The 13,335-nt window shown below is 40.1% G+C and overlaps 2 protein-coding genes across 2 annotated transcripts; one reads left to right on the plus strand and one right to left on the minus strand.

Moving 5' to 3' along the window:
- Nucleotides 1-1,096: 1,096 nt before the first annotated feature.
- LOC106326876 (putative ATP-dependent RNA helicase PB1A10.06c) lies at nucleotides 1,097-5,591 on the minus strand. Its single transcript, XM_013764828.1, has 9 exons — nucleotides 5,511-5,591; nucleotides 5,344-5,428; nucleotides 5,152-5,273; nucleotides 5,000-5,060; nucleotides 4,602-4,913; nucleotides 4,333-4,527; nucleotides 4,028-4,258; nucleotides 2,655-3,941; nucleotides 1,097-2,572 (listed from the first exon to the last, which is right to left on the minus strand). Exons 2-9 carry the CDS (start codon nucleotides 5,410-5,412, stop codon nucleotides 1,145-1,147), a joined length of 3,705 nt encoding a protein of 1,234 aa, XP_013620282.1. The 5' UTR covers nucleotides 5,413-5,428; nucleotides 5,511-5,591; the 3' UTR covers nucleotides 1,097-1,144.
- A 707-nt stretch (nucleotides 5,592-6,298) lies between these two features.
- LOC106326877 lies at nucleotides 6,299-12,991 on the plus strand. Its single transcript, XM_013764829.1, has 18 exons — nucleotides 6,299-6,535; nucleotides 7,351-7,701; nucleotides 8,036-8,281; nucleotides 8,460-8,650; nucleotides 8,732-8,903; nucleotides 8,992-9,129; nucleotides 9,209-9,380; nucleotides 9,465-9,601; nucleotides 9,697-9,873; nucleotides 9,977-10,087; nucleotides 10,170-10,289; nucleotides 10,372-10,528; nucleotides 10,619-10,782; nucleotides 10,873-11,288; nucleotides 11,367-11,421; nucleotides 11,606-11,745; nucleotides 12,035-12,257; nucleotides 12,346-12,991. Exons 2-18 carry the CDS (start codon nucleotides 7,408-7,410, stop codon nucleotides 12,664-12,666), a joined length of 3,234 nt encoding a protein of 1,077 aa, XP_013620283.1. The 5' UTR covers nucleotides 6,299-6,535; nucleotides 7,351-7,407; the 3' UTR covers nucleotides 12,667-12,991.
- Nucleotides 12,992-13,335: the final 344 nt, after the last annotated feature.

Raw genomic sequence — 13,335 nt, forward strand, 5'->3', positions numbered from 1 at the left:
CTAAGATCAATAAGCCGACACATCTGTTCAAGCAGCGGGATTAACGAAAATACAGAGCCAACTATTCTATATGAAGATAATGCAGCATGTGTTGCTCAAACAAAGGATGGATATATCAAAAGCGATAGAACAAAGCATATTCATCCGAAGTTCTTCTCATACACTTAAGAGCTCGTGAAGAAGAATGAGATTGAAGTAAAATATATCCACTCATGCGACAATGCAACTGACCTCTTCACAAAATCACTTCCGACTTCAGTATTCAGAAAATATGTCTATAACATTGGAATGCGTCATCAGAATGATCTATGACTGCTCATTCGAGGGGGAGCTTACGTAGTTGTACTCTTTTTACCTTACTATGGTTTTTTCCATTGGGTTTTCCTAGAAAGGTTTTTAACGAGGCAACAAATACGTCAAAAGCAATAAGCAATAGTGACACCGGTCCCCATGGGGGAGTGTTATGAAAGTCAGAAAGAGAGGCGCATTAAAATGTTGAAAATATAAAAGATGTAGGGCCCGCTGCACTATTTGCACAGTGAATCCTACTTTTTAACTTCTATATAAACGATCGATTTCGATCGTTTATAACTCGTCTCACACACTTCTCTTCTCCCTTTATAATAAACTCTCTCTATCATATATCAGTGTTATTTATTTCTACGGGTATAAAATTTCGCTCCTATTTAAATTCTCGCGATACAATAAAATTTCGGTTTTTTTTATAACAAAAAATGAATACTTTTGTTCTTTATTTCTCTACAAAAAAGGAATGGTAGAGAATGAAGAGAAAAATTTATTCTTTGTGAATGGTTCCCTGATCATCATTCATACCTTTAAAGTTTTTCTTTCAAGTAGCAGTCTGAAATTTCAAATAGATGATATCAACTTTTAACTTTATCGAAAATTGTGTAACCACTGATATTTTATAATTTATTTTATGATTAGTTGAATAATTTTTAATTTATATTTTAATGATATTTTTAAGATAAAAAATAAGTTTTTTAATAGTTATGTCCAATCCTAAAACTCCATGTATTTTGAAACAGATTGAGTATTAAATAAGTAGAAAGCTGCAACAAAAATGATGCAAAAATTAGCACTCGTCTCAAATAAATTTCATAGTTCTATGTTTTACTGATTCTTATTCAAAACACACTTTAGCCCTTGGCCTCTTCAACTTTTCATCATCAGAACGTTCAATAGGGATGACTGGCCTCTTCAACTTCCCAGGAACGTTCACCTTAGCCTCCTGCAGCATTCTCTGCCAAAGCTCTTTAACATGATGACGAGACTTCTTCTGAAACCAAGCTTCAATCTCCGAGTAGAGCACATTCGGATTCTGTTCCCATCTCTTTTTCAAACTCCCCAAACTATCAATCTTCTTCTCTTTCAACGCTTTCACCAAACTCCCAACTCTCTCTAAACCCCAACCTTCTCTTTCCAACAGCGTTTCAGGCTTTCCAGCCATCAACGCCCTAGCGCTTTTCAAACAAGGCAACACCTCTCCTCGAAGCAAAGCATATCCAAAAACCGCTGCTCGGTACATATCATCATTTACTGCCTCGCTGTGAGCCGGAAGCTCCCAAAGATGAGGGCCGAAGCTAGGAACCACCCAGCAGAAAACTCTGTCCAGCTCCCTTGAGTAATACGGTTTCGGGTCCTTGAGCGGCGTGGAGAACACGCACAGAGACTTTGCGTGTTTCACCAGCCACTCCGGCTTCACACGCGTCGCTCCGTGCATGTACGGTTTGTTGGTTCGTAGGAGCTCGCTGTAGACTAGTAACTCCGGGGCAGAGTTTATGAGAGAAGACCAGCGGTGCAAGTAAACAGGCTCTTCTTGAACCGCGCACGCTTGGTACTGGGTGGATTTAGTCTTTCTCGCTACACGGTCTGCCCATCCAGCGCATATGGCTTCTCCCAAGAGCTCTTCTTCCTTCTGCAAAAGCGGGGTTTTCGACGACGCGGCGTTTCTCCATGACTCCTCCACGTCTTGTATAGTCCCATGAGTCCATGTGTAAAGGTTTTCAGTTTCGGAGGACCTGAATACAAGCCGCAGAAGATCGGCTTTGAGCTTAGACATCTCGTTCATCGTCTTCATATTCAAGCCGTTGGTCTCGCAGAAGAGGCCCGGGCCATCCTCCGCGACCTCATAGGAATGCAACACGTAAGCTACGGTCAAAGCGTCGCTCCTAGGGTTGGAGAATCTGTCGCGAGCAGCTTTGATTTTATCTTTCCGATCCTTTTTCCGTTGCTTATCATCTTCACACTCGTTTTGTTTCTCTTCTCCAAACTGCATTATCAAAGGGTTCTCTAAACTCAACGCAGCTGCTGCTGCAACCGCGTACGCAAGGACGAGATTCGCCCGGGAGTAGTTAGTTGCCTCTTTCAGCATTTGGATGACTGTGAGAAGCATTCTCGAGTGACGTGGACTCATGGGATAGTTAGACATAGCATTCCCTAGCGGTGTTAGCCTCCCGTCGCTGTCGAGAGCCTCTAAAGCCTTTAAGCATCTTTCTGACTGTTTAATAGATGATGGCTCAGGCGGTGTCGGAAACGGGAAGTTCTCAACCTGTAGAAAAAAAGTAGAAAGATTCGTCAGGACAGGAAGGTTCATTGAGAGTGGTGGCAAGTTGGCAACAGAGGCCCTTTACCTTTGGAATGTTCATAGATTTCAATTGAAGAACGACTCCATCGATAGGAACTCTGGTGATTTCAGGAGGGGATGATTCCTCAAACGTGTTGCTAAAAACCGTAGATGAATAGAGACGGTAACAGTGGCCAGGTCCAGTACGTCCGGCTCTTCCAGCTCGTTGACTAGCCGAAGCTTGACTGATCCAATCAACCTCATATGCATCCATACCAGTCTTGATATCGTAGCTCTTAGCCTTGGCACGGCCAGTATCAACCACATACTTTATCCCCGGAATGGTCAGAGAAGTCTCCGCTACGTTAGTTGCCACAACCACAAGTCTTTCTCCTTCCTCAACTTCCGCAAACACTCGGAGCTGTGCATCAGGAGAGAGCATTGCATATAGTGGAAGAACACGTAGCTTCCCTGGAGTAAATGGTTTCTTCTCCTCCTCGGCTTCAGTGGACGACGTTGTTGTCTCAGTAGATTCAGATCCTTTTTTGTCTGCCAAAGCTTTAAACGCTGCACGAAGAGCATCAACCTTTTTCCCATTTTCCACAAGTGAACTCGCAAGGCCGCCGTCGTCATCAATTGTTTCCCAGTCGCTTTCTTCATCAGACTCATACATGTTTTCTTCATCAAAATCATCGTATTCACCATTACCAGTTTCATAAGGATCTTCTCCAAACGAGTTAAACCTGTAATCTTGAGTGTTGGAGGCATCATCAAATGCTTCAGCAATCTCCTTCATGTCAACACCACCAAACGAACCATCATCATCATCATCATCCAGTTTCTTCTCCTTCTCAGAAGCATCTCTTCTAGCAGCTTGAGCAACAAGTTCATTTGAAGACTTACGCAACTTCTCGCATAGATTCTCAACTTCTCTCTGTCCCGTCACAAACACAAGTATCCCTCCTTGTGGTAGCTTTTTGTGAATCGACATCACTTTCTTATAAGCTTCACCCATATAATTAAACTCGTCGGTCCTCTTGGAGAAATGTATAGTCACCGGGTACTGTCGAGTGGGAACCTCTATTACAGGAGGTGGCTTAGGGAACAACCTTTGCCCCGATACGAAATCTTCTACTCGCAAAGTTGCACTCATCAATATAAGTTTAAGCGGCCAGATAACGTCTTTTGATGCTATTGTGCCTCCAGCTTGTAGATGCTTCTGTTGATCCCTGTAGAGTTCCTGTCGCATTTTGATGGATCGAGTGAGCATCCCAATTAGAATGTCTGTGTTCAAGCTTCTTTCATGAGCTTCATCGAGAATTATCACCGAGTAACGCATCAGTAAGAGATCGTCCTGCAACAGAAGAAATTGAAACAAATCAAATTATCTTATAACATTTGAGAATGGGAAAAAAAAAAGGATCTAAAATAATGATTTACCTTAATTTCACGGACTAGAATCCCATCGGTCATAAACTTGATAGCTGAGTTCTCGCCAATCTTTTTGTCGTACCTAACTTGAAACCCTACTTCTTGGCCGAGACGAACACCAAGCTCATGAGCCACCCTCTTGGCAGTGGCGAGGACAGCCACACGGCGTGGCTGTGTAATACCGATAACCCCGCTCCGAGAACTGACTTGCTTTGAACCATAACCAGCTTCATAAAGGAACTGAAAGGTTCAGAAACAGGATTAGATTAGCACTAGACCAAAGAACCCTCAGAACGTGAGCAAAACCAACTGACCTGAGGAACTTGAGTGGTTTTACCACAACCGGTCTTTCCAGAAATAATAACAGTGGGGTGATAATTAATAGCCTCCATGATCTCCTGCTCCATCATTATTATAGGAAGCTCCTTCCTCGTCTCTTCAACTTCAGCTGGTCTTGAAACATGAACTACAAACGCAGGTCCTTTTAGAGTTACATCTTCACTCTCATCCTGTTTTTGGTTATCAAAAACCCATTAAAAACCAAACACACACATCATAGCCGATTTTTCAAAATTTGACTTACCATTCTTTGTAAGCCTTCTTCATAATCATCATCACGACGAGTTGTCTGTAGATTCTTAAACATAGTTTCATCTTCTTCACGGATCTTAGTTTCATCTTCTTCACGGACCTCTTCAGCAGAGATGATCACTTTGGAATCGAGTTCATTGTCATGGATACGTTGGTCAGAATCAGTTTGAAGAGCCACAGGTGTGGTAGGCTCATCGTCCATAAAAGAATCAGAGTCGTCATTTTCCTTGACAGGTTCATCAGACAAAACACCAGCTTTAGATAGTTGCATTGGTCTCCTACGTTTCTCCAGCTTCGTATCAGACTGAAACACACACAAAAAAGGGAGAATCAGAACAGAACAGAACACCACTGACTAAACTATTTTAACAAAGAGAGAAACTTGCTTACTCTTCCTATAGCTTTTGAAGATTGTAAAAGCAAAGACACATCTTCAGATATTTTATACTTGCTGCAGAGAAACTCAACACCAAACTCATATAAGACAAAAGATGAATGAATGAATTTGGGAACTGAAGAAAAGTGTGTAAAGTAAAGCATACTCTAACAACTCGGCAGTTTTGGCAGAGAGGAGCTCTTTCTCCTTCTCTTCCTCAATTTTCTTCAGCTTACGTTTCTGAGATTTGCTCAAAGTCGTCTTCTTTAAGTTGAGCTTATCACTCATCTGTTAATTACAGGTTTTAGTCACTACTTGCAAAAATCTTATTACTTTCGATTAGGGTTTTAGCTTAAACCTTGTTGGGTCCTGTGTTCTTCTTCTTCCTTGGAGGCATTATATCTAAATTGGAATCTTCTCCCTTCATGATTGCCACCGAGAAACTGAAAGACGAAGAAGGCAACTCTTCTAGGATCCATTTAAAGACAACATTACTGCAAAAGGGAGAGAGAAGTCCGCCGGTACCTTGTAATTGCTGTGCCGCCGGAGTCCGGTCTAACTCGCCGGAAACGCTGGCGTTAGGTTTCGGGATGAGAAATTAAAGAGCTGCGCGATGAATATTTACGAATCAATTTCGCCTTTTTTTGCTTTCGTCCAAAACGGGCCGGCCCAATAAGGCGATAACCCAATTTAACAATTCCTTAACAACAGTAAGAGAAATTAAGCTTTGGTTTTCTTTTTCAGTCTCCCCATTAAAATGAAATAAAAAGCTATCAAGCTTGGTTAATTTTTCAATTTCACAAATCATAACCATATCTACTTTTTATTTTATTTTATGGACTTAAAGAGCAAATTTCCACAAATTCTCTTGACTGCTTTTAAAAATTCTTTATAACACATGTATTTTTCTTCTCTTTTGTTGCAAACTCCTAGTTAAAATTGTAATTTATTTAAGTATAAATCTCATAAATAAGTTTGCAGTTTCCTAACAAAAATATATTAAAAATATTTATAAAATAGAATTCTTTAATTAATTAAATTATTTTATATTTTAAATTTTAACTTTATTCCACGCTCTTAATACTAAACTCTAACTTTTTTTTTACTAAACCCAAATACAAATAATAATAGAAAATATCTTTTAAATTTTTAAGTAATTTTATTTAAATAATATTTTTTTTTATGTCCTATTTTTGAATAAAAACTCGATTTAGTGCTATAAGAAGAAATTTCTTTTTTTCTTTATAAAGCAAATTCAAATTCTGATTTATTTATTCTGGGTTTTTTAATATACATATGATCAGTATGTATCACAGGTGCTAAAGTTAGGTCCATAATCCAAATACGGCCCACTAATTAAGGTTCAACCCGACTCGTAATCAATTATCCGAAAACAAACCCGGTTAGCGCAGAGATCTCGGTTTTATTCGGCCCCTCGATTCGAAGAAAAGAAGCTGACCTCCGTGGCACCGTGCTTCGATCCCATCTTAACCGGCGGTTCAATTTTTCACCGGACTTCTCGCGGTTTCTTTCGCCATCTTCTCCACCCGGTTAGTTCAGTTCTCGCACTCATCGATGACTCTTAATCACGCCCTTTATTTGAGCAAAAATCTTTTTATCTGATATTACTGAATTAAGCTCATGGGTTCACATTAATGGCGAGATCCAATTATAAAAAATGTTTTTTTTTTTTTGCGCCTTTGTATCGTCTGATGTGCTATTTATTATTCTTCTGCTACATTGCTGTTACTATTTTAAGCTACTTTCATTTTACCAACATGTTTACTGCACATTGACACTGTATCGATTAGAACTGGTCCCAGCTTTGCTGTTTATGGGTTCTTCACTTGTCTGAAATCTGAATCAAGACCATACTTGTTTTAGTAACTACATGTTACTGCACATTGAAACTGTATCGACTTGGGATCTAAGCTTAGTAATAATGTCTGAATCAAGACCATACTCGTTTTAGTAACTACGTTCTGTTTTGTTTCTCTGTTTATATTTAGAAGGGGTTTGGCATGCTTTTGAGATCTAAGCTAGTAACTGGCCCCAACTTTGCCGTTTATGGGTTCTTCACTTGTCTGAATCAAGACCATACTCGTTTTAGTAACTACATGTTCTGTCTAGCTTCATTTGACTAACATGTTACTAAACTCTACCGATTTGAGATTTAAGTTTTAGTAATAATGTCTGTTTAGTGGAAACTTTTTGGTGCAGTCACACTGTTTATGCGTTTTCACTTGTCTGAATCAAAACCATACTCGTTTAGTACCTACGTTCTGTTTGGTTTCTCAGTTTTTATTTTCTATTTTTTTTCTATCATTTTTTAGTGTTCATTTTTTCAAAAATTTGGATATGGCAGTGTGGTTTTTAGAAGGGTTTTGGCATGCTTTTAAGAAGATATATCTAAAAGGTTGCGATGCGAGGCGTTAGACCGCGGCTGAGGATAGTTGGCATTGTGATTTTAGCTGCGTGGATTGGGCTAGCGGCTTTGTTTGGTCTGTTAAAACCTATAAAGAATGGTTGTACTATGACTTACATGTATCCCACTTACATTCCTATCTCTGTGACGGACGGTGCAACTCCTCCTGGGAGATATGGACTTTACCTTTACCATGAAGGATGGAGGAAGATTGATTCTAAGGAACACCTCGATAGACTTAGCGGTGTTCCAGTTCTTTTCATCCCAGGCAATGCCGGTAGCTATAAGCAGGCACGTATCATTGTTTCCTTTCTTGAGCTTTTTAGTACCAGAAACAGCCTATTTGTAGTAATATTATAGAATTTAGATGGTGCAACTACAAAAGCATTAGGTAGAGAAAAAAAAAATGTGAATCCAAAGCAAAGCCGGTCCTGAGATTTTGGGGGTTGTAAACAATTTAATAAGAGTTTATATAAAAAAATTATACAAAAACTGGCGCATGTATAAACTTTTTCTAAAATTTCGAAGGCCAGAATGTGAAATGTCTTACTTCTTTTGGGCGCTTATCTCCAGGTTTCATATACTAGTCTCCTTATAGGCCTTGTTTCTTATGTTGTTCGTACAGGTCAGGTCTGTGGCAGCAGAATCTGATAGAGCATACCAGGGAGGTCCATTTGAGCGCACATTCTACCAGGAAGCTTCTCTATTCCGTGGGGAAGGAGCAGATACAGAGTCTGTAGAATATGATATGCCTAGTCAGTACAGTAACAAGCTAGACTGGTTTGCTGTGGATCTTGAAGGTGAACATTCTGCAATGGATGGTCGCATACTTGAGGAGCACACCGAATATGTTGTATATGCCATTCATAGGGTAGGGACTTTTGATAGTTTTGCTTCATTCTCTTGATGACATTCTCAAGTAAAAACACAAAACCTCAATTAAAGTCACAAGTTTTATCAAGCTTAAGTGCTCTAAGATAACATAACATACTGCTTTAAGTCTCCTTTCCGAGTGATTATATCTCTGATTCATATCTCGTTTTCTTCAGATTCTAGACCAGTATAAGGAATCTCATGATACCAGAGAAAGGGAAGGTGCCGCTGCCTCCAGTAACATACCACATAACGTGATGCTGGTTGGACATTCTATGGGTGGTTTTGTTGCCAGAGCTGCTGCAGTCCATCCTCGTTTGCGGAAGTCAGCTGTGCAGACCATTCTAACACTCTCAAGTCCACACCAGTGAGTTTTTCCACCGGCTTAACAAGTTATACTCGCCAAACAACATGGTTTTAGGTTTTTTATGTATCTAATTTCATCCAGATCACCTCCTCTGGCATTGCAGCCGTCCTTGGGGCATTACTTTGCTAAGGTGAACCGAGAATGGAGAAAAGGGTATGAAGTTCAAACGTCTCCTGGGGGAAGTTATGTGTCTGAGCCATTACTATCTGGAGTTGTTGTTGTATCCATTACTGGTGGCTACAATGACTATCAGGTCTGGTGCTTTCTCTGATTGCATTTTAGTTTCATTAGGATGGGATCGAATGTCTTATTGAGGCTTAGGATTTTCCATTTGGCCTCAGGTGAGATCGAAGCTAGAGTCACTTGATGGTATTGTCCCTTCAAGCCGTGGTTTTATGATAAGTAGTACAAGCATGAAAAATGTGTGGCTGTCAATGGAACATCAAGCGATTCTGTGGTGTAACCAATTGGTTGTTCAAGTAGGTAAACAAATCCCTAGTTTTGTAATTTTGCAAAATAGCATGTTTCAATGGATTTTGAGATTCGCATGTCATGCAGGTTTCACATACACTTCTTAGTTTGGTGGACTCAAAAACTAGTCAGCCATTTTCTGATACTCAGAAGAGACTCTGGGTTTTGACCAGAATGCTTCAAAGTGCATTATCACAAAGCTTCAATGGAATCACACCCATGAAAGTCTCTCATGAGTTACCCATGTTGGCCTCAAAAGGTAGTTATGAGAACAATTCATTAATTGACTCTATTACTTGTGGGCACATGCATTCTCTTAACATTGTGATGTCTATCTTCCCAGGCTCTGAATCACAAACTTCTACCTGTGGCCTGGATTGGAGGGATGATGCTCTCGATAGGGATCTGTACATACAAACGAGTACTGTCACAATATTGGCTATGGACGGGAGAAGGCGCTGGTTGGACATAGAATCATTGGTCTCTGCTGATATGATTCACTTAATGATTGCTATTTTAAGACTTGTATATCACTTAAGTTATTGATCTCCCATGACACGTTTTCTGTACTATAGGGATCAAATGGAAAGAGCCACTTTATCTTTGTTACAAATCTGGCGCCTTGTTCTGGTGTAAGACTCCATCTATGGCCTGAGAAGGAAAAGGAGAATTCAAATTTACCAGTTTGTGAAAGAGTTCTGGAAGTTACGTCAAAAATGGTTCTCATTCCAGCAGGCCCTGCGCCAAAACAGGTGATACATCAGTGTAGTGTACAACAATGCTTGATTTGTTTCCAGTAACACAGACATTGTCTTTCCATTTTCATTAGCTAGTTTTTCCTTTTATGTTTATTAGTCGGAACCAGGGAGTCAAACCGAGCAAGCTCCCCCATCTGCAGTGCTGAAGCTAGGGCCTGAAGACATGCACGGATTCAGATTCTTGACTATCTCAGTTGCGCCTCGCGAAGTAACTACTCACCTTGATACTTTTGCTTTCTTTCAGATGACTTTAGTGTGTAATAACTGAAATGAGACTTTCTCTTGCACAGGCAGTTTCCGGTAAACCTCCTGCGGCGGTTTCTATGGCAGTAGGGCAATTCTTTAACCCTGAGGAAGGGGCCATGGAGGTCTCATCTCCATCAATGCTCTTATCCGCTTACTGGACAAAGGTTATTATTCTTAAAAGTGGCCACACTCTTCATTTGAAATGAGGCTAGTGAAACGATTGGTTAATTGATTACTTATCTGCAGGAGCTATTTTTGAAGGAGGACCATCCTCTAGCTTACAATCTATCATTTGCTATCAGCTTAGGTCTACTTCCCATAACACTGTCCCTGAAAACAGCTGGATGTGGAATTAAAACTTCTGGTTTACCAGATGGCGAGACTGGAGACTTGGACAAGGATAGTAAGAACTCAAAACTCTCTTGTTATGATTTTGTATCATTGTTTGCTCTTTCTTATAATTCTAATTACCACACATTGTTCAATTTTTCAGAGCTTTGTAAATTGCGTTGTTTCCCACCTGTTGCACTTGCCTGGGATTCTGCTTCTGGACTTCACGTGTTTCCGAATCTTTACAGTGAGACCATAGTTATTGATTCTTCACCAGCTCTTTGGAGTTCTTCTCAGAGTTCTGAGAAAAGTACTGTTATGCTACTGGTCAGAAGTCTCTTTCACTAAAGCTAGTCTTTGTTATCCTCACTGAAATTGAAAAATTCAAATGCTTTTTTTTTCCTGGCTATTCTGCAGGTTGATCCTCATTGCTCGTACACTGCAAATGTTCATGTCTCTGCTCCTGCTGTGTCCGGCAGATTTGTACTTCTATACGGTCCTCAGATAGTTGGCTTCTCATTTGCCGTTACATTGTTTACACTTATGCGGCAAGCTAATCAATGGGACCACAAACAATCTGTGCCACCATTTCTCTCTGCTGTAGAGCACAACTTAGAAATGCCATCTCCATTTCTACTTCTTGCTGTTTTCCCTCTTCTATGTTCCTTGTTCTTCTCCTTCCTAATGGCTCAACCATTTCCTCCCCTCGCAAACTTCACGGTGGTCTCGTTGATCTGTTATTTGTTGGCCAATGCCTTCATCAGTGTGTTAGTTATTGTCTCCAAGTTTGTCTTCCAAGCTTCGGCTCTTGTCCACACCACTGTTAAATCAAAGTAAGTACATTGCTTTCTTCACTTGTTTTTGTTCGAATGTAATCCAGAAGTAATTGAATAAGTGTCAATGGGTCGCAGATGCCAAGCTTTGGAAAGAAGCTCCTCTCTTGCTTCTAGCCTCGTCTGTTTAAAGGTTTGCTCTTTCGCTTCTGAACTTTACCTAAAAGCCATTTAATATTAACTGCATGCTAGAATTCAAAAGCTCCATCTCTCTCCCTTGCATAACATGAAAAAACATATGCTCTTACTTTAGCATCTTCTCTGGCTAAGTGTTATTAATCAGAATTGAGTTAGTGAGATTATTTTTCTTGAAGCAGGCAATCCGAATTCTGAAGCTCAACACAACAATTGTTATGACACTAGTCGCAGTCACCTTGGTGTCCTTTGTTCACCCTGCTTTGGGTCTTTTTGTACTACTAGCCTCTCATGCTCTTTGTTGCCATAACTCAATGTGCTGGTAAGCAAAGTTTTTCTCTTTTCAAATGTGTCAAGATGCTTCAAAATTACACAATGAAACACTTTTCCTGAGATATTGGGGGATGTAGGTGATTTAATATAGATTTCAATAAAATAATTTTTTTTTTACAAATTTGGGTGCCTATATCTATATAAATTTTTCAAAAAAAATTGGAGGCTAGAGCCAATATTTCATTTGGCTTCGTTCAGGACCTGCCCTGAGTAGAAAGAAAATCATTAATCAGAGGCAATAGTAGCTAATGGTCAATTTTGTTTTTGTCTCATGGAAGTATCATGATGGCATCGAGGAGAAAAGAACCAGTCGACCAGAAAACTGAAGCCGAGCGAAAAACTCGACATACCTCAGGGAGACTAGAACCCTTACCAGAAGACACGTCTGAAAAATCATTTGTTGAGACACAAGCTGACATCTTCAACCACAGGCACGGCTTACTAATATTACATCTCCTTGCAGCAATGATGTTTGTACCCTCTCTTGCCGCTTGGTTCCAGGTACTCTTTTCCATGCTGCTACGCGATGGCTGTTAAGAATATGGCATTACCTGAGTGATGGTTCTAATGGAATAATCTTCTTGTATAGCGTATTGGAACGGGGCAAAGCTTCCCTTGGTTTGCTGATTCAGCTCTCTGTGTTGGCGTGATCTTCCACGGGATAATGAACTCGAGACCTGAGTCAAGCATCCTACGCTCTTTCCCATCTGTCTTGGGGCACCAGCTTCGTCCCCATCATATTTATCTTCTGGCGGGTTACTACTGCTTCTTCTCTGGACTAGAGTTGGCTCCTTACAAAGTGTTTTATGTCATTGCGGCTTTAGGATACATCTCTTTGAGTCGTAAGATCTCACAGGTGAACAACAACGATCTTCGTTTCCGTACCAAAAGCAGAATACACAGACGCTGAGCTCTTTAGTCCGAACAATTGAATATTCAAATAGTGGATCTTCACTGCTCAATGAACGGAGGAAATGAAATCAAACAGAATTTTGTTATGGTTTCAATCTTCATCAGTAATGTTAGTTAGATTCAGAATTGGTTTCATTGTTTTTTCTGCAGCGTGTTTGTTTTGTCTTATACGTTACACGAACAAAGGGCCCGTTGCCTGGACCAGGCTACTATGATTGTTTTGGATTGATATGGTTTAGGTAATTAGCCGAGAGAGCAGATTGTATGTTTGGATGACATGGTTATTATACGTTAATACTATGTCACGGTTTATGATCTGTAAATGAGTTTCAATTAAGATAACAACGGAAAATATCATTTTAAGCTCTTGTAACTCGCAGAAAGAAGCAATCAGGAGAATGAAAAACGAATACAAATGAAGAGGATGAGTCGCAAAATGCCGTTATAAACCAAAGCAAGTTAGGCAACTCAGTAGATGAAACCGGCTACCAGAGCCATGGTGGCTACGGCCAAGCCGGTTATTATATCGGCGGCAGCAATGGGGTTGTGGATCGTTTCTCACTATGCAGTCTCATTTTTTACTATTAGACCATGCTAGTATTAATATAAAACCCGAATCTAATATAATTGTTATGTATTGCACTATTGCATCAGATATTCAGGATTT

This window comes from Brassica oleracea, chromosome C2 (assembly GCF_000695525.1).
Source record: "Brassica oleracea var. oleracea cultivar TO1000 chromosome C2, BOL, whole genome shotgun sequence".
NCBI lineage: Eukaryota > Viridiplantae > Streptophyta > Magnoliopsida > Brassicales > Brassicaceae > Brassica > Brassica oleracea.